The 21,910-nt window shown below is 39.3% G+C and overlaps 1 protein-coding gene across 2 annotated transcripts in view; it reads right to left on the bottom strand.

Moving 5' to 3' along the window:
• Positions 1 to 20,654, bottom strand: part of Hsf2 (heat shock transcription factor 2) — a 34,175-nt gene extending 13,521 nt beyond the window's left edge. For both annotated transcript variants that reach the window (XM_004651234.2, XM_045159770.1), the window contains exons 1-7: positions 20,487 to 20,654; positions 8,506 to 8,614; positions 8,180 to 8,307; positions 6,875 to 6,999; positions 5,308 to 5,383; positions 3,358 to 3,419; positions 737 to 824 (exon numbers count right to left, since the gene is read on the bottom strand). In XM_004651234.2, the coding sequence (XP_004651291.1) occupies positions 737 to 824; positions 3,358 to 3,419; positions 5,308 to 5,383; positions 6,875 to 6,999; positions 8,180 to 8,307; positions 8,506 to 8,614; positions 20,487 to 20,579 (681 nt within the window). In that variant the 5' untranslated portion in view covers positions 20,580 to 20,654. The remainder of the gene's footprint in view (positions 1 to 736; positions 825 to 3,357; positions 3,420 to 5,307; positions 5,384 to 6,874; positions 7,000 to 8,179; positions 8,308 to 8,505; positions 8,615 to 20,486) is intronic.
• Between the last annotated feature and the right edge of the window lie 1,256 nt (positions 20,655 to 21,910).

A 21,910-nucleotide genomic window follows, 5' to 3' on the forward strand; every position in this document is an offset into this window, starting at 1 on the left:
CAATGGTAGCTCAGAGGCTCATGACTAGCACGTACAAGGACCTGGGTTTGATAATCAACATCTCATAAAACTAAAAAAGGTAATGATAGTAAGATTATAAGAAGAGATCCAGACTAGTCTGATGGCAGACTAATCTGCAAGTAGATAAAATTTAATGAAAATGTTTTAAAATTGCTATAGAAAAGCAGTCAAATAAATGCACATTTATCATAGAAGATGAAAAGGAAACACCTATTCCATTATCATATTGTTCAAATTACATAGTACCAAAATGAGCTAAATCTACTTTATAAATCTCAAAAATATCAAGACCAAAAAAGACACTGTGTTGGGGGTACAGTAGTACAGGGGTTGAGTATATGCCTAGCATGTCAGAGGCCCTTATTATTCAGCCTGAGCACCTGGGGGGGTGGGGAGCAGGAGAGTCACATTTCAGGATAGTACCTACATAGTTTACATATGCAAAATAATGAGAAATATTAACAAAATAGTCATAGTAAGAGCAAATACTAAACCAAAACAGGGAAACAACTTGGAAACAGGTAACTAGAACAACTATATTTGCAATGATTTATTCCTTAAAATAACCTAAAGCAGGTAATAAAAACCACCATGATTTAGTAGAGCTGAGGAATGAGCACTTACATTATTATTCACTAAACTTCCTGGACTGCATGAGATACTGCCATAACAAAATCTAGTTTGAGACATTAATATAAAATATATTAAAAATTACTTTATGATGGTGATTATCAGTTGGTTCTTTGACTATGTGCTGAAATAGATTCTTCTTTTGGGCTCCATTAGTGTTTAGAAGTAGAGGCCTGGAAATCAGAAGAATACAGCAAAAGTTAAAGAATTTAATGTTCTAATAATTTACCTATATCTCAAACACAGCCAGTTTAGTAGTGAATAAAAAGCTTCAGAAAGAAAATGCAAGGAACTCTTTAACATGGGTACTTCTTAAGAATAGGAACTGGGCCAGGTGTGGTGACTCACACCTTTAATTCCAGCACTTGGGAGACAGAGCTAAGAGGATTGCCGTGAGTTCGAGACTACCCTGAGACTACATAGTGAATTCTAGCTCAGCATGGGCTAGAGTGAGAGCCTGCCTTGGAAAACAAAAACAAAAAAAAACAAAAAAAAAAAACAGAACAGGAACTGGGCTGGGCTTGGTGACACATACCTTTAATCTCTGCACTTGGGAGGCAGAGGTAGGAGGGGGATCTTTAGAGGCCAGCCTGAGACTGCACAGTATATTCCAGGTCAGCATGGGCTAGAGTGAGTACATATATACATATGTACATACATATATGCATAAATGGAAAAGACCAGCCTAGCCTAGTGGTGCATACCTTTAATCCTAGCACTTGAGAGGTGAAGGAAGGAAGATCACTGTGAGTTCACGGCCAATGGGAAACTACATAGTGAATTCAGCCTGGGCTAAAGCCAGACCCTATGTAAAAACACCAAAAAAAAAAAAAAAAAAGAAAAAGAAAAAGAAAAAGAAAAACCCACAAAAAACCATAGGCTCTCTCTCTTGCTCTCTGTGATAAAAAATAATAATAGCAACAAAGAAAAATAAAATAAAATAAAATAAAGGGCTGGAGAGATGGCTTAGCAGTTAAGGCAGTTGCCTGTGAGGCCTAAGGACTCATGTTTGACTCTCCAGGTCCCATGCAAGCCAGAAGCACAGTATCACATGAGCACACAAGGTCACACATGCACAAAAGATGAGGCATTGCATCTGGAGTTTTGATTACAGTGGCTACAAGCCCTGGTGCACCAATTCTCTGTTTCACTTTCTCTGATTAAAATAATAATAAAAAAAATAAAAGTTAACAACTATATATATATATATATATATATATATATATATATATATATATATATAAAATAACAATAACAGAAAGGAAGTGTGAGGCTACAGAATGCTGTCTTCTGCATACAACAAATCCACTACTTAGACTCAGAACAGATGAAGTTTCCTATACATGATTAAGCATGTCATCTCATTACAGATGAGGAAGAGATCCATGAACAGCACATTTTCCAATAGGAACAGTAGAAAGTGATGATCGCTGGAAGAAGGGAAGGCAAGTCCTTTAGTGATGTAACTAATGTTCACACTCCAGCAAATAGCCTCCCAACCATGATTATGCAAGTGACCCTTATTTAAGTCAGTGGTCAAAAATTAAACAAACTGGGGGGGGGGGTATTACCATGGGATATTTTTTACAATCATGGAAAATGTTAATAAAAATTTAGGAAAAAAAAATACCAAGAAAAAAAAAGTAAACCATCAAGATTGGCTGATTAAAAAAAATTAAACAAACATGTTGTCTTGCAGATACAAAAAGCCTACACAAGACCTTCATAAAAAGAGGGGGAAAAAATGATGACAGCAAAATTGAAGAGAGACAGTTAGTCCAATTAGGAAAGAGACTTAATACAGTGGATTTAGGACGGGGAAAAGGAGGGTGATAGGTGGGAATTACCATGGTTTACTGTCTATACTCATGGTGCTGTCACAAAAGAAAAGCTTAAAAAATGAGGAAGTAGGATGAGTTCTCATGGAAAGAAGAATTTTAGTGAGAGAGGAAAGTGAAAGGATAAGTGGGGGGATCAACAAGTGCTGTAGGAAATTGTCATTTATAAAATTATATGTGTGGGCTGGAGAGATGGCTTAGCGGTTAAGCGCTTGCCTGTGAAGCCTAAGGACCCCGGTTCGAGGCTCGGTTCCCCAGGTCCCACGTTAGCCAGATGCACAAGGGGGCGCACGCGTCTGGAGTTCGTTTGCAGAGGCTGGAAGCCCTGGCGCGCCCATTCTCTCTCCCTCTATCTGTCTTTCTCTCTGTGTCTGTTGCTCTCAAATAAATAAATTAAAAATTAAAAAAAAAATTATATGTGTATTAAAATGTCAAAAAATACTGTATATATAATTATCTTCAGGATACATGTATATAACAAATTAATTTTGAGTTCAAATTTACCTTATCACAGATTACCTCATATATGCAAACATTCCAAAATATGCTAAAAAGAATTGTGATCCAAAACACTTCTGGTTCCAAGCCTTTTGGGTAAAGGATACTCACCATATAAGATTACTCTTGAGAAGCTAAGGAGAGATGGCTTAGTGGTTAAGGCACTTGCCTGCAAAGCCAAAGGACCCTGGTTCAAATCCCCAGGACCCATGTAAGCAAGATGCACAAGATGATACATGCTTCTGGAGTTTGTTTCCATCAGCTGGAGGCCCTGGCACACACATTCTCTTTCTCAGCAAATACAGGTCATTCATAGTATAACACTAAAATATTTAACTGTAAGTCAAAACATTTAAGCATAAAAACTTACCTTTTTCGCTTTAAACTCACAAGTTGGTTATTCTGAACCAATGTAACAATAAACTGGACAATCTAAAAGGGAAACAGATAAAACTTCATTTATGAACTCTCAGTATTTTAGTCCACCTTAACAAGTCTTATAAAACTGCATCAGGAATTGGCTTGAAGAATAAGTGTGCTTCCATGGTGAGTCTGACAACCTGGGCCAGAGTGATGGTAACAAATATGGAGGACACTCAAAATGTACCAAAGTAGAAATCCAGAAGCTGCTAAGAGCTTAACACTAAAGTAGAAAAGTCCTATCTCTGGTTCCTCACAGAAGTTACTGTCAACCCAAGACTAAGCATGAAGTGGCAGAGTCAAGACCAATTTCAGGCACTGACTCAAGGACAGGGCAGAATAAAAAGATTATTACAGTTGCCATGCATTAAACTTCACTATTCAAAACAGATTCAAAACTTGTAACTATGTGGGGGTGGGGAGGGAGGGAATTACCATGGGATATATTTTATAATCATGGAAAATGTTAATAAAAATTAAAAAATAAAATAAAATAAAAAAAAACAAAAAACAAAAAACTTGTAACTAGGTAGACAATATTTGTGGTGAAAATTTAAAGTGCAATATTAACTATTTGATCAACTATCCTTGCTTTCAGAAAAAAAAAAATCTATAGATTACAAAAATCAGTATTTAAGCAAAACATTATTTTGTGAAAAATAGTAACAGATACTTTCCATAAAGTACAAATTTAGAAGATGTCTTGTTTAAACTCATTTTTAACAGCATTAGAGTTGCCTCATGAACTAAAACAATTAAAAATGACTTCAACAATATTTAACTTTCATTTGTTGATTTTTTTTAAACAACTAATGCATCTATTTTGACCACAGGCCAAATGTGGCAACTGCCCTAAGCCTGTTTTCCCTAGGTCTAGATTCTGAGGATCATAAGTCTATTTTTAGTTCAAGGACCTTTTAAAGACAAGAACAAATTGATGCTCTCCCCCACGCTCTCTTGAAAAAAACCTGTTGCTTTGAGTTTAGTTGAGTCACATGCAAAAAATAGACACCTTAGTTACTCTTCTGCTTTTCTTTTTTACCTCAAATATAAGTTGATACCCAAAGGTTAAAGGAGACAATGACATAGATGGAATCTGATTCCCCCGTATTTTTCATCTCATTATCTAGAATTTATTTTATAATATTTTATCACTTTTATGCATAGCAGCCTGTAGTAGCTTGAATAAATGGCCCCAATATATTCAGGATTTTATTAAACTTTATAATTTAGGGCAGGAGGGATGGTTTAGCGGTTAAGGCATTTGCCTACAAAGCCAAAGGACCCAGGTGTGATTCCCCAAGACCCACATTCGCCAGATGCACAAGGGGACATACGCAGCTGGAGTTCATGTGCAGCTGCTGGAGGCCCTGGTGTACCCATTTCTCTCTCTTTCCCTCTTTCTCTGTCAAATAAATAAATAGTGTAAAAAAATGAATACTTTAGATCTGTAGTCAGCTGACTGGAGGAGGTGTCACTGAAAGAACCTAGGTTCCAGCCCTAAGGTGTAGTGGTGGATTTGGAATTCCAGTCTAAAGATATGCAAAGTGTATGAGATTTACCTGTGATGTGACTTTTGGCTTGTGGGTTTTCTCTCTCTCTCTCTCTCTCTCCTTGGTACAGTGAAATAGGGCCAACTTCTGCCATTATGGAACTTTCCTCTTGATCTATAAGCTTCAGTAAACCCCTTCTTTCATAACCATGACTGGCTTAAAGGTTCATCTCAGCAACCAGAGTCTGTCTACTACATAGCCTAATATACTGAAAAATGAATGCTGGTGAATGATTTAAAAATCAACAGTGCCTGTAACAGTAAACCATAATTTTTAAAGTAGCTCACAACGTGGTGCAGACCATCAGTGCAGCAGGAGCAGACTGCAGTGTGAGCAGAGCTTCTTACCTTCCGAATCACCTGCTGCTGCTGTGCATGCTTTGCTCTTAGTTCTGATACCTCCTTCCACAGGGACTCATTCTCACTACATTGAGATTAAAACATTGTTTTTTAGTCAGAAGATCAAGCCTCCTTAAATAAGAACTTTGGCATTCAGGGGTGAGGATGTAGGTATATAATATGCATCTGGCTTCACAAGGGTACTGGGGAATTGAAGCCAGGCCCACCTCAGTAGTTTTATAAAGAAGCAAATCCGAAGTCAAACCAGTCACTTTCCCAAGTTATATTTCTTACACTGTATCAATTGGCTTTTTATTTTTATGTTGTTGCTGCTGCTGTTGTTGCTATTGCCCTTGACATAGGGTCTTACTCTAGTCTAGGCTGGCCTAAAACTCATTCTGTAGTTCCAGGCTAGCCTTGAACTCAAGGCAGTCCTCCAACCTCAGCCTCCTGAGTGCTAAGATTAAATGCTCAGCTCCAGTATTTAAAACCGAACCTGAACTGCCATTAAATATTATCAGAGCTAATGAGGATGACATAACCCAACTATCAAATGCTTCAATTTCTGAACTTTTATTTATTTCCACAAAAGCTCTCTTCCTCAATCTGTTCTATTATAAAAGGGCCTTGGAATGGAGTGATGGCTTAGCCATTAAGGCGCTTGCCTGCCAAAGAACCCAGGTTCGATTCCCCAGTACTACATAAGCCAGATGCAAAAGGTGGCACGTGTGTCTGGAGTTAATTTGCAGTGGCCAAAGGCCTTCAGACACCTATTCTCTCTGTCTCTTTTTCTCTCTCAAATAAGTAAATAAAACTAGAATACAGCTTTTTTTTTAAAAAAAAAAAAGGTACTGGATTCATATACAGATAATCAAAAAGGAAATTTTTAATACTTTTACTATTTACTGAAGAATTACTATATATTTTCAGAATCACATTTAAAGATGCTGTTATCTGCTTACTGAAGTAGGCGTTGGTTACCTCAAAGATTTAAAAGATTCAATGATCAATTTCCTTCTGAGATCCAAAGAACTGGGTCAAAGAACAGCTAAATACAGATAAGTACAATTAACATAACTAGGTATATAAGATATGCAAAATGGGGAAGCTTAAAATTTATTTAAAGAAGGAATCAAAATACAGTTACTCTTCATGAAGATTTCTGAGTTTGTCTGTGTCTGTGAAGCCTTCGGACCCTGGTTCGATTCCCCAGGACCCATGTAAGCCAGATGCACAAGGGGCGCATGCTTCTGGAGTTTGTTTGCAGTGGCTAAAGGCTCTGGCGCATCCATTCTATCTGCCTCTCTCTCTCTCTTTAATAAACAAAATATTTTTAAAAATATGGTTAACATGTAGGATTTTTGTGTGTGCCCTCATTTGTGTGTGATTATCATATAAAAATCAACCTAACTAAAATTGTATTTCCTCGACTAACTTAAAAAATTTGTTTTATAAGATAAGCTTCATGTCTATTTCTGTTCTTCTGACTGCCATATTACATCAGTCAATCTCAAAACCCCAACATACACACAACCTAAACGCCGAATTAGGATTGTATTTGGAAATAATACATTACCTTTTCAGTTCTGAAAGCCTGGACTCAATCGTTTCTTGTTTTATTTGAACCTTCTGAGCACTAGTTATAATTTTTGTTAAATCTTCCTGGCGAATTTTATTTTCTTCTGGTTTTGAAGATGAAACCTTAAAATATACAAATTTAGAAAATTAAGTACATACTAAATCACCATGACTGTGAGTCCAAGTTTCCTATGTAAAAGGTTCCTGAAGCCTGTTCGGGAAGTGGGCTACAGTTCCAGAAGGCCCAGTTGAAGTTTCAGGGAAAGACTAAACTGCACTACTCAATGTAAAAGATAGTGAGGGACAACAGTTTTATTTTTCCTTTTTTTTGTTCATTTCCCAACCAACTTAGAAGTGAGCCATCGTGCTACAATGGGATGAGTATCTTAGGGTCTTTTTATTTTTTATTTCTTCTGTCAAACTCCCTATAATTTCTCTAAGGCTCTTTATTACTACATTGTACATTTAACTAGATTTATACAGTAACAGTTACATAGTATATCATTTTCTTCCATGGTCTATACACTATTTGTTTTGCAATGCTGAGGACTGAATCCCCATGCAAACTAAGGAAACACTCTATTACTGAGCTATATGCCTGCCTACACCTCCCTTCTGCTCCCCTTGCTTTTCTTTGTTTCTCTCTCTGTCTCAGTAATAGGGATCAAACCCAGGGCCTTCTGCATGCTACTCAACTGCTCTGCCACTTATCCTCAGCCCTTCCTACCCACACTGAAGTAAAAATACTTATTTCAGCAGAAGATAGCTTGCATTCAAAAACTAGTGCCTACCATGTACAAGGAACTGATTTGGGGTACTAGATTTACAACTGTGAACTACAGTGTAGAAAAAGTTCTCCAAGAAGCTTGTATTCTGGCTGAAGTTGATTTTTTTCTCAGCTAACTTAGGGAATAAGCTTTCCCATTGCAATGAATGGCTCTTCCTCCTCCATCAGAATAGGAAGATTGCACCCTCAGGATAAGGGAGCTTTAAGGCAGTTGGTGGGTGTGGGGGATAAGTAAGGCTTTCTTAGTCTAATTCATCTCAACAAAGAACACTGTACTTTAAACATTTTGATTTGTCATTGATTTCCGAGACAGGGTCTCACTCAGGCTGGATTGGAATTATATAAACTAAGATAGCCTGGAATTGCCTGTGGTGACAATCTCAGCTTCCTGAGAGCTGCAATTACAGGTGGATACAACATGTCCAGCCTTTTCTGTACACTCTTAAATGCAATAGCTAAAATAAAATTCATACTGCAAGTCTATACCCCAGGTAATATACATTAACAATAGCGTACCTTCCTTTTAATGTTCTCCAACAAGTCATCCTGGCCTTGTTTGAAGTAAGGATGCTGGAACTCAACAGGGCCATCTCTTTCCTGCTTTATTATTCCAGAGTCAATATGTACAACTTTACGGAAGCCATCTGATTATATTCAAAAACAACATTCAAAACATTATAATATATATAATAAACATATAATAAATATTCAAAATTTACATAGCTATTATTAAGTCAAAAGTTAATAATTTTTGTATATATTTTCATTTACTATTCTAATGAAAAGATGGTTTAAACCATGGCTGATAACAGTACTACAAACAAACTGCTGGTCATACTCACACATATTCAGTTGTCTCACAAAGCTAGCCATGTTATTATGCTTGAAGTATTTGGGAAGAATTTCTTTTGCAAATCTTTGTTCATCTAGGACCAGAAAACTTTGCCCATTCTGAAAAATACAGATAAATGTAGTTAAGATCCTGACACACAGTCATATGTATGAATCCAAATCTGCTCTGGGAAGTCCTTTCACCATTCTCAGAACAATGTTTTCTCCTTGATAATGGCAACAAAAAAAAAAGTTGCAATTTAGTGTTAAACTAAAAGTTATGTTTTTGTAAGCTGGGCGTGATGGCGCACATAGAGGTAGGAGGATCACCATGAATTCGAGGCCACCAAATGACTACATAGTGAATTCCATGTCAGCCTGGGCTAAGTGAGCCCACCTCAAAACAAAAAAAATAAGAAAAAGTTACTTTTTTTTTATGTCAACTTCCAACTAAAAACTAATATACTCCAGTAACATAGAAGAATTTCCATTAGATAAAGGAAGAAGACCTAGTATGCAGCCAACATTTTCATTTGCTTTAAAACTAAACAAAAACAAGTTTTGAGAAGGCAGCACTTTATCACTGTAACAGATATATAATTTGATTTTAGTATAGTACACTGAAAAACAAAAGAATTTAAGGTATCTGGTTATAAGATTACATAGCTAATGGGGAAGATCTTAGTAGTAGGGGTTGAACTTAAGAATTAGCACATGATAGGCAAGTTCTATTTACTATTTATTTATTTATTCATTATGGTTTTTCAAGGTAGAGGCTCACTGCAGCCCAGGCTGACCGGGAATTCACTCTGTAGTCTCAGGGTGGCCTCAAACTCATGGTGATCCTCCTACTTCTGCCTCCCAAGTGCTGGGATTGATTAAAGGTGTGTGCCACCACGCTGGGTATCTCTATTTACTTTTTGAGACAGAATCTCAATTAATATGCCTAGACTGGCTTTGAACTTATTTTAACTCCAGCAGACCTAAAATTGTGATCTTCCTGCCTCTACCCTCAAGTAGCTGAAATTACAGTCCTTCACCACAGGTTTCTAGATAAGTATTAAAAGTTACTACTGTTTTTCCATAGAAAAATAAAAACAATTTGAAACCTAACAAAAATACAATAATCAAAACTGACATGAAAAAAAATGTATGGATCAATGGAAAAAACAGAGCTTAGTAATAAAGCCTGTCAAAGGGTTGTAACAAGAGTGCCATGACTATTTAAGAAGGAAAAGGCACTTTTTCAATAAATGGTGCTGGGAAAATGAAATACTCAATGTCAAACAATGAAGCTAGGCCCTTACCTAACACCATACACAAAAACTAACACACAATGGATCAAACACCTAAACACATTAACACATTAGTATTTAAACCTCAATCTTAAGAGGAAAAGCTTCATGCCTCTGGATGTGGCAATGATTACTTGAACATAACACTAAAATACAAATAACAAAAGCAAAATTAGAAGTATGTGCCCACAACACTAGAGTGAAAGGAAACCCACAGAATGGGAAAGAAGATGTGTAAATCACATATTAATACTACATATATACATACATACATATATATATATATATATATGTATATATATATATATCCTAAAAAATCAAAAAATAATCCAATTAAAAACTGAGCAAACAGAGTCCACTGCGGAAGAGGTGGCAGAAAGAATGGAAGAGCCAAAGGAAGGGTAGGACTCCTTACAATGAGCTCCTCCAGACACAAAATGGCCTGGATATCCATGACCTCACTGACACTACCTACACAAGACCATCACAATAGGAGGAAAAGATCATGACACCAAAATAAAAGAGAGACTTACTGAGAGGGGGAGGGTATATGATGGAGAATGGAGTTTCAAAGGGGAAAGTGGGTAGAGGGAGGGCATTACCATGGGATATTGTTTACAATCATGGAAGTTGTTAATAATAAATAAATTTTAAAACACTGGGCAAAGGTACTTCTCAAGAGATAAACAAATAGTCAACAGCTTCTATGCAATACTGACCAATCATTAGGGAAATGAAAAATCAAACTATAAGGTATCACTTCATAGCCATTTACAATGACTATTATCAAAAATTGTTGGGCATGGGGGTGTACCGCTTTAATCCCAGCACTTGGGAGGTGGAGGTAGGAGAATCACAGTTCAAGACCACTCTGAAATCACACAGTAAATTCCAGGTCAGCCTAGGCTAGAACAAGACCTTCCCTCAAAAAAAAAAAAAAAAAAAAAAAAAAAAAAAAACTTTCCAAGTTAGTATTGGTGAACATGTGAACTGTAAATTACTTGTGAGATATAAAATAATGCAGCTAATGGCAAGAAGTTCCTCAAAGCAATTAAACACAGAATGTGTGGTACAGCAGTTCCAATTCTATGTATACATTCAAAAACCATGGAGGGTAAGAACTCAGGTATTAGTGCCCAACAGCCACAGTAACAATAGTCAAAAAGTGAAAGCAATGGGCTGGAGAAATGGCTTAGCGGTTAAGCGCTTGCCTGTGAAGCCTAAGGATCCCGGTTGGAGGCTCGATTCCCCAGGTCTCACATTAGCCAGATGCACAAGAGGCCGCAAGCGTCTGGAGTTCGTTTGCAGTGGCTGGAGGCTCTGGCACGCCCATTCTCTCTCTTCTCTCCCTATCTGCCTCTTTCTCTCTCTGTCACTATCAAATAAATAAAAATAAAAAAATTACAAAAAATTTAAAAAGTGAAAGGAAGCCGGGCGTGGTGGCGCACGCCTTTAATCCCAGCACTTGGGAGGCAGAGGTAGGAGGATCGATCGCTGAGAGTTAGAGGCTGCCCCTGAGACTAGAGTGAACTCCAGGTAAGCCTGAGCTAGAGTGAGACCCTACCTCAAAAAACCAAAAAAAAAAAAAAAAAAAAGAATGAATGAATGAATAAGCAACATACACTTACAATGAAATATTCACACTGACACAGGAAGAAATTTGGTACATGTTATAACACAATGGATAAGTACTGTCACAAAAGAACAAGTACTGTATGATTCCACTTAGATGAACTATCTAGCAGAGTCATTTTCATAAAGAATGAATGGTGACTGCGAGGCATTAGGATGAGAGGCAGATATCATCTAACAGGAAGTTTCAGTTTGGAAAGATGAAAAATATTATGGAGCTAAATAGTGTTAACAGTTATATAAGTGGCAATAGAAATCAGTTAGAAAGGAGGATTAAACTACTCAATAAAGGTGCTGAACAGCTAAGTAAGTGAAAAACAGTAAAATAGTGCCCTCATTACATATGGATTCAAGACATAGAGAAGGAAAACTATTTTTGTCATCTTAGGATATGTAGTAGAAGACAATCCCACAGTACAATACAACAAAAGATCCTAATAATACAAGAGGTTTAAAATTATATAAGACCTTCAATAAAATGTTAAAATAGATGGATATAAGGATGACAAATATAGTACTGTAAAGTTGTTAATTCTACTTAAACCAGGCAATACACTAACCTGTCTCTCAACTTAAAATGACTTTTATGACAGAAATGAAGAAATGCTTCTATATTCAAATATTAGGCACTTTATTAAACAAGAAAATACAAATCAAAGCAAAAACTTGAGATCTCTTGTATCACCACATTGGTAGAAAAAGAGAATGACATTCCCTTTGAAAACAAGGTGAATTAACATGGCTAATAGCTGATTTGATCTCTTTGGAAAACAATTTACACACACCTTATTTTCTTGTAATTTATATATAAAATGCCCATATATATGTGTGTGTGTGTGTGTGTGTGTATGTGTGTGTGTATATATATGCACACATACATACATACACACACACACACACACCAAAATATACAAAAATACATGTAACAGCATGTAAACCTTTTTTTTTTCCATTAACTTCTATGACTTCATCCCTTGCTTTTCTTCCTCTCTCTCTTCTGTGCCTACTTTGCTGGCTTTTGTATGTCTTCAGTCTCTAACTTACTGGAATACCTCATCTTTTGGTTCCTTTAGTCTTCCTTTCCAGATGATTTCATTCAGTCCCATGACTCAACCACTCACAAGTTCCAAAGGACCCTGAATGCCAAAGCCATCCCAAATCACCATTCAAAGATGCCACTTGTATATCATAGAGGAATGGAAGTCAATCAAACTATTCAGAAATAGTATTGTTCATCTAGGTGTGGTAGCACACCTTTAATCCCAGCACTTCAAAGGTAAGAGTATTGTCATGAGTTTGAGGCCACCCTAATAATAGAGAGTGAATTTTAGGCCAGCCTGGGCTAGAGCAAGACCCTACCTTGGAAAACCAAATAAATAAATAAATAAATAAAATAAATAGTACTGTTCTTCCTAACAGTGCATGTCCCTGGCCCTTTTATAATTAGGTAGTGAAACAAATTTTTCCTTTAGTATTTTTTTAATTTTATTTATTTATTTGAAAGCGACAGAGACAGAGAAAGAGGCAGTGAGAGAGAGAGCACGTGTGTGTGCCAGGGCCTCCAGCCACTGCAAATAAACTCCAGACACGTGCGCCCCCTTGTGCATCTGGGTCCTGGAGAATGGAGCTTCAAACCAGGATCCTCAGGCTTCAAAGGCAAGCACTTAATAGCTAATCCATCTCTCCAGCCCTCCTTTGGTTTTTTTGAAGTAGTATCTCACTTCAGTCCAGGCTGACCTGGAATTTATTAGGTAGTCTCAAGGTGACCTGGAATTCTAGGTAGTCCTCCTACCTCAGCCTCCCAAGTGCTAGGGAATAAAGGCATGTGACACCACGCCCAGCTTAATTTTTTTTTTTTTTGAGGTAGGGTATTGCTGTAGCCCAGGCTGACCTGGAATTCATTATGTAGTCTCAGGGTGGCTTCAAACTCACAGCAATCCTACCTCTGCTCCTGAGTGCTGGGATTAAAGGCATGTGTCACCATGCCCAGCTATGAAGCAAGTTTTAAATCCCTTCTCCAAACCGCTTGGGTAAAAAGTATTGTAGGTTCTTCCCACATTTTGAAATATTTATATGGACTTGACTAGTTATTCCAAGCATTTCAGAGTAGGAATACGTAAAAGGCCTATAGGAATAGTGATTCACTTTTAATTTCAAATTTATACACAATCCCCAACCACGTCTCCATCCCTCCGCCCTCCCCTCTCAGGCTCACTCTAGCCCAGGCTAATCTGGAACTCACTCTGAAGTCCCAGGCTGGCCTCAAACTCACAGTGATCTTCCTACTTCTGCCTCCAATGTTGGGATTAAAGACATGTGCTCAGCTTCTCCAATCTTCTAATATCAGCAAATGGGCTCACCCTGTTCCTAGGGCCAATCTGTGTCATTTATTCATATACACACTTCCTTCCGCCCTTCCTCAATTCTTACATCCTTAAGTGCATGGGGGTAGGCATGCTGAGAATGGATTCAGGGTCTTGAGCATGCCAGGTAAGCTTTACCACTGAGCTATATCCCATAATGAGTCATTTTGAAACATTTTTACTTACAATTTTCATGTATATAATATACTGTCCATAATCATCCTCCTCTCTTTACTTCCTGTCCCCCTTACCAATCCATCCTCTAACTCTGTCACCTCTTCTGCAGCATGAGTCATTTTAACAAAAATTATGAAAAAAAACAAGAACTATTTTTTTCCATTAACATAATAGTATTTTAGGACACACTAAAGGTTGACATTTTTCTTCTCAAAATCCAGATAAAGGGGGGCTGGAGAGATGGCTTAGCGGTTAAGCGCTTGCCTGTGAAGCCTAAGGACCCCGGTTCGAGGCTCGGTTCCCCAGGTCCCACGTTAGCCAGATGCACAAGGGGGCGCACGCGTCTGGAGTTCGTTTGCAGAGGCTGGAAGCCCTGGCGCGCCCATTCTCTCTCCCTCTATCTGTCTTTCTCTCTGTGTCTGTCGCTCTCAAATAAATAAATAAATAATTTTTTAAAAATCCAGATAAAGGGCTGGAGAGGTGGTTTAGTTATTAAGGCACTTGCCTGCAAAGCCAAAGGACCCAGACTCAGTTCCTCAGTATCCATGTAAAACCAAATGTATAAGGTGGCACCTGTGTCTGGAGTTAGTTTGCAGTGGCTAGATGCCCCAGCACACCCATTCTGTACCTGTCTGTCTCTCTCTCAAGTAAATAAATACATATTTTTTAAAGCCAGATGAAGACTTAAGCCCAGCGTGTCAGCACACATCTTTAATCCCAGCACTGGGGAAGCGGGGGATTGCAGTGAGTTCCATTTTAGGTATGGTGATCCTAAGTTAATGGTTTAACTTTGTAGCAAGAAAGCAGCCATGGGCAATATACAGTATTTTTTAAAGTTGTTGTTGTTGTTCATTCTTATTTATTTGAGAGTGACAGAGAGAGAAAGAGAGAGGGAGAGAGAGAGAGAGAGAGAGAGGGAGGGAGGGAGAGCAAGAGAGAGAGAGAATGGATGTGCCAGGGCCTCCAGCCACTGCAAACGAACTCCAGATGGATGTGCCCTCTTGTGCATCTGGCTAACGTGAGTCCTGGGGAACCGAGCCTCGAACCGGGGTCCTTAGGCTTCACAGGCAAGCGCTTAACTGCCAAGCCATCTCTCCAGCCCTATATACAGTATTTTTAAAAACATATTTATTTACTGGAAAAGAGAATATGGGTGTGCCAGGGTCACCTGCTACTTCAAACAAACACCAAATGCATGTATTACTTTGTGTATTTGCCCTTATGTGGGTACTCATGAATTGAACCCAGGCTTTGCAAGCCAGTTTTACTGCTAAGCCATCTCCCCAGCTCCTATAATAAAAATATTGGGCATAGAGTGCGGGTTGGGGTGGCTCAGTGGTAGAGTGCTTACCTAGCATGCTTGAAGACTGGGTTTCAGTTCCCACTACCACAAAACAGTAGTAGTCATAATAAAATGACTGGTCATGACTGGGTTCTAATTAAATTTTAGTTGTAAGGCAGATGTACAGACTCTAAGTAGTTTGTCAGCTCTTGCCCTAGAGTTTTAAGGATGAATTTCTAGTAAACTCCAACACTGTGGGTGGTGTCAGTAACTTCTCAGCCATTCAGTGATATGTAACCATATTTCTCCAGTTCTGCCTCTTGGCCTAAAGGGAAGGGTTTTTACTTGTGTAGTCTTATCTCAGTCCTACTAATAGTGACTGTTCCTTGTAACTATCCCTGTATTCTTTCGTTTCTTTCTGTTATTGTTGTTATTGGGTGCATGCATATGTGTCGTGTGCAAGCTTTTATCCATGTTTATGGGGAGGGATGTGTGTGCATGCACGCAAGTGCATGTATGTCTGCATGTGGTAGTAACCAGAGGTCAACACTGAGTATTTTCCCAAATCAGGCTCTACCTTACTCTTTGAGGAGTCTAAGGCACACTGTTTCAGCTAGACCAGGTAGGCAGTAATACCCAGTGATTCCACATCTGCCTCTCCAGCACTAGGATTCCACGTGTGTACCACACCTGGCATTTTAAGTGGCATCTGGGGACTGAACTCAGGCCCTGCTCACAAGGAAAGCACTTTACCCACTGAGCTATCCTCCAGACTAGCATTTATTTCTTTTATGGTACACCTGCTCACTATGTGGAATATTATTGTGTTTACTTACTTTGTGTTGACCAGCGTTCTCCAGACTTTGTAAGCTCCATGAAGGCAGGTACTCTGATTGACTACTAAATGAATTCTTAATACCTAGCACACTGATCCAAGACAAGTATCTATGGCTAGTTTACTAATTGAAATCCTGGCCAAATGCATGAAAATGTATTTTAAAATTTTCAAGTCTTGGATTGTATCCAACCAAAATTTCTTGTTGTTGTATGTACTCTCTCTCATATACCCTTCATTTACTCCTACCATACTGTGCCTCTGCTATGGTATTCCTCCAACTCCAAAATTAGCAAATAACCTTTTAAATGCAAATATTATATAGTGTTGCCATGAACATATGAGGCTCAAGGAATACAACACAGAATCTTTTCTTCTTCCTAATCATTGTACAGGACAGAAAGTCACTACTGACTGGGGCAGAGGACTGGCACCTTCACCAACACTGCCTACAAATGCTGGCAAGCTTCCAAAGAGTAGTAACAACTGGGACTGTGCAATTAAACTTTCTGACCATTCTTATAGAGGGCTCAAAGTTTCTTTTTTTTTTTTCTTTTTTGGTTTTTCTGGGTAGGATCTTATTCTAGCACAGGCTGACCTGGAAATAACTATGTAGTTTCAGGGTGGCTTTGAACTCACAGCAATCTTCTACCTCTGCCTCCCAAGTGCTGGGATTAAAGGCGTGTACCACCATGTCCCGCAAAAGACTCTAATACATTAAGCCTCACTACTTGAAAAACAGTATGCAGAACAAAAATTTATAATTTTTTAACATTTTTAATCAGAACTTTCACATGAACATACTGTTCTTTGTTCACATTCCCAACCCACAACTCTCTTTTGTCCCCCTCCCCCACCCAGGGGAAATTTGTTATTTTAACCACCAGTCTATAACCATTCTTTTTTTTTCTTGTTTTTGGCTTAAGGTAGGGTTTCACTCTCTCCCAGACTGACTTGGAATTCACTATGTAGTCTCAGGGTGGCCTTGAATTCATGATGATCCTCCTATCTCTGCCTCCCAAGTGCTGGGATTAAAGGCATACACCACCATGCCTGGTTTACAACCATTCTTAATGTCCAACAACTATTTCAACTGTGTCTTTAGCTTTCTTTCCATTTAATAAAAAGAAAAAAAATCACTGCCAATGAATCTCTCAAGTGTTCTGCAAGCCCATATAAATTGGACTTCACATGCTAAACTTGTGGACTTTGTTTCCTTTTGGAATACTGAAACAAGAAAATGTTTGCTGGCTGAAAAGTATAAGAGCCCACAGCTTGAATTCACCCAAAACAGCTAGAAAATTCAGGTTTTCTACATCTCAGTCCAATTTCTTGATTCTTCTGGTCATTTGGGAGGAAAATAGTGGAGACCACAAAGGGCACAAAAGAGTGGAACAAATGGGAATAAGGTCCTTATTAGAAATCACTCAATCTTCTAAAACATGCTGAAGAACTAACAAGGCAATACTGAGAAAGCAATCCTTTCTAGTTCCTTCCTTCTTTTATACTGCTTCCTTTCAATATACCTTGATTTTCAAATCTCAGCAACAATAAAAACTGACCTTCATTATTAAATGGCAAAAATTTCTATTTAACCTCCATAATTTCTTCATTGAATATGTTTCTCCAGTTTTTTCCCTCTAAGATTATATTGTATGTATAAAAGTCCTGTCTCTTATTGATTTTTGGCAATTGATTACTTACCAATGACAGACATACAACCCCAAGACAACTATATAAAAATTTGAAGCTATGGGAAATGTTTAAAAAAGAAAACATAAGGCAATCTTTTTGGGGGGAATGAAAAACTGAAATATATACACTGTTTTCTTAAAAGGCATTCAAGATCTAAAGCCCTTTCTATAATTTTGATTCAGTAACAAATTTTGTATAATTGTGAGAGTTCAGAATATAGTTTTGTAGTTAATAAAGATGAAGATATTATTTTATTTTTTCTATTTTGCCACATTACAAATTTCAAGGAAAAGTAAAGGTATGTAAACCCATGGGACTAGTAAGTCAAGCTTTACAGAATGCAGGTGACAAGCATTTTCTCTCCTTGACTGACAGTGGGGGAAAATGTTCATAAAATACTGCCTCATACCCAGAACATCTGCTGCTTCTAAAAGGCCTCAATATGATTTTCATTCAATGGAAATGGTAAATTGCCTCAGCAGTTCAATGTAAGTTCAAAGGACACTAGAAACAACCATAAATAACAACTTTTAAGATATGAGCGTAACTTATTTTGGTTTTCCATGTAATTTCAGTTGAATTTTTTTTCTTTCTGCATGTCACAGCTTTTAGAAAATCTGTGGGAGTAAAAATGACAGGAATCTGTCCAAAGAGACTCGGATTAGCTTTAGCCAACAATTCTCCAGAGCCACCCATTATCCTGGAAGGTAACATTTTGATATAAACTCAAAAAAGTGATGCCAATCTATATATGAATGTTGGTGCAGATTGATCTTGGAGTCCAGAAACCTATGAAGTCTCATCTCCAACCTTGGCTCCCTGTACTTTTACATGTAAGTACTCTAGGCTGAGGAAGTCTGGCAATCTCAACCACAGAAGAACTTCAGCCTAAACCAGATGACTCCTATGATTCTTCTCAAATGTAACTGCATCATTCTGCACACGCCCATGGAATCCTACAGAGATTTCCGTTATTCATCAAACACTAAGCACTGACCTCAACGAGTTTATAATCTGTCCTATCAATGCATTAGAAATGGGTACTTAAAACACAAGCTGAGACTTAATAGTGGGATAAACAAAAATAATTAACTGGCTTACTTGGTTTAACATTCATATAATCATGTATCTATGCACAAGTCTGAAATTCTCCATATTTCACACTGTCCTGAAAGAATACTATTAAAATATTCTGACCCACCACTGACAGAATACCCTTTAACTAAGACCAATTACTAATACATTTATTACTATTTTTAGGCAGTAGGGTTCTGTAAGCCACAGGGGTATGATAAATTCAGCCTGGGTAGGGAAGAGTATCTCAATCCAATTTCTAAATGGCTACCAGCCTGTGCCCAGCCAGCCTTGTCAACTTCTAATCCTTCTGACTGATGAAAAGCATGAGACATCTGTTTATTTTAAGGACATGCTGGTGGTTGGCTTTCTTATTTTCACTCTTCCTCACACAAGTGTAGTGAATTCATCAAATGCTTATTACACATACAACCTGCTGGTGAGGCAGGGGGAAAAAAAACAGTTGACAATACTGATCACAAGAAAAATAAAAATCCTAAAAGGAAATTTTAAAAACTAACAAATGGCCGGTCTGTGGTGGCACACACTTTTAATCCCAGCCCTTGGGAGGCAGAGGTAGCAAGATAGCAAGGCCAGCCTGAGATTTACATAGTAAATTCCAGGTCAGCCTGGGCTAGAACAAGACCCTACCTCCAAAATCAAAAAATAAGGAAAAAAAACCTAGCCAGGCGAGGTGGCATATACCTTTAATGCCAGCACTCAAGTGGCAGAGGTAGGAGGATCCATGAGAGTTCAAGGCCAGCATGAGAATAGAGTGAATTCCAGATCAGCCTGGGCTAGAGCAAGACCTTACCTTGAAAAGCCAAAAACTCTCAGGAATGACACTAATACAAGGCAAAATACAGTGGTAGTTAAATTTCAGGTATTCCACGTGAAGCGGCTGCTCCCTGTTAAAAAGTAACTAAAACTGAATTAGTATAATCCAAAAAGGGACACAGAAGGAGGGTGAGGCAACATTTACTTGGCACATAACAGGTGATATAGTAACAGTTTTCCCTTACTTTTCTCAAGACCTGTACACTTAGAAATATCTCGGATCATTTACAAGAGGACTTTAATTTTCAATTCCCTTCATAATATGATTCCAACAGTCTGTATACCAAAGCAAAGGCACTACTGATGTAAACTCGGCTTAGAACCTTTACAAGCGGAACTCGGTGTCTCGGTCACCTAGGCAACGCATCCATCTTCAGGCCAGTGTAACTTACGGCAGGCAAGACAAGGGGCTTAAGGTCATCCTTTAGGAGCAGAGTTACGATCCAACTAATCAAACTACTCTGCTAGTGAATAACAGCGAGTTAAGTTTAAGTCCTCACTGAATTACTGAGCACGGGGCGCTAGCACTTTTCCTGGGAGGATGGAAAGCCACGGCCGGGTGTCTGCGGGTAACTGGCCAAGGCCCGGTGAAGCCCGGCGCGGTCACACATGGGCCCGCGCACTCCAGCCGAGCATGAGTGTGCAAGTCAGTCCCGCCGCCCCGCCCCCGGCACCCCGACGCCGACCCCGGCCGTGACGGCCCCTCCCCCGCCGGCCCGGCGACACAATACCCGGTCCCCGCGAGGTGGAGGCTGCGCGCCGGGACGCAGGCCGCGCCGCTCGGCTGGACGGCCCGGCGTACCTGGCTCCAGGTGATGAACTCGTTGGTGTGCGTCTCCTCCACCAGCGTCCACAGCTTGCTGAGGAAAGCCGGCACGTTGGAACTCTGCTTCATTGTTACCGCGGCTGGCACAGAGACTCGGAATTCTTCACCCTAACACTGCGGCGGCGGCGGCGGCTCCCCAGGACGCCCAGCACGCAGGCGCAGCAGCTCGCGGGCCCCGCCCCCTCGGAGACCCGGCGACCGCACGTGACGGACAAGTCTCGCGCTCCGCCCTTGCGCGCTCTTTCTACCCAATCACGGGCGGCAGACACTCACCAAGGAATGCGATTGGAGGCTGTTGGCTTGGAGGGTGGGAGCTGAGTGGGGCTCCGTCTCCTCCTGGCCTCCAACATTGCGATCCTGGGCTGAGCGGCTGGCAGCCAAGGCAGGCCTGGAGCCTAGTTTGGTGGTCTCTCGTGGAAACAGCCTCGGTATGCGGGACTGCGGCTGCCTGACTGCAGAAGCGCGCAGGGGCTGTTGAGTCAAAAGTTTGTTTCGTAAAGGGTGATTTGCGCCAGTCTAAAAAGGAAGGAATAAATCACACAGTGGCGGAGGGAGCAGCGTGAGAGCATGATGTGCTAGGCCCCAGGTCAAAACAGCTTAAAAGTAATGGAAGTTGTCCTTAAATTTCCACTAAGAGAAAATAGCTCGTTTATCATATTTTTATCAAGGGCTGGAGAAATGGCTCAGCGGTTAAAGGCACTTTCTTGCAAACCCTGATAGTCCTGGTTGGATTCCCCACCACCCACGTGAAGCCAGATGCGCAAAGTGGCACGTGTGTGTTTGCAAGGGCAAGAGGCCCTGGCCAGCCTATTTATTCGCTCTCGCTGGCTCTCCCTCCCTCCTGTATCTCACTCTTTTTTGACATTATTATTTTATATTTTTATTATTTTCATTATTTATTAGCATTAAAATATGTCAATCAAAATGGAGTTAAATCATAGTTATTTACTAAGTATATGTAGTTATTTTTAACTAGGAATTGTAATAAGTCCCTATGTGCTCTTCAGTTCTACAGACCTCATGTGCCTACTATATGCCTAAGACAAAATTAGTCCAAGATATATTACTTCAGTCAAAGAAATTGTTTCTGAATGAACCTTATAGGTATGTTCTCATTTGCGTGAGGTAGTTTGGAATAGTGCGAAAAAGTACTGGACAAGGGCTGGAGAGATGGCTTAGCAGTTAAGGCATTTGTCTGCAAAGCCTAAGGACTCAGGTTCTATTATTACCCAGAACCCACATAAGCCAGATGTGCAAGGTGGTGCATGCATCTGGAGTTCATTTGCAGCAGCTAAAGGCCTGGTGCCTCCCATTCTCTCTCTCCCTCTCTCTCTCTCTCTCTCTCTCTCTCTCTCTCTGCTTCTCTGTTTCTCTCAAATAAATAAAAATTTTAAAAACCA

This window comes from Jaculus jaculus, chromosome 9, assembly GCF_020740685.1.
Source record: "Jaculus jaculus isolate mJacJac1 chromosome 9, mJacJac1.mat.Y.cur, whole genome shotgun sequence".
NCBI classification, from domain to species: Eukaryota; Metazoa; Chordata; class Mammalia; order Rodentia; family Dipodidae; genus Jaculus; species Jaculus jaculus.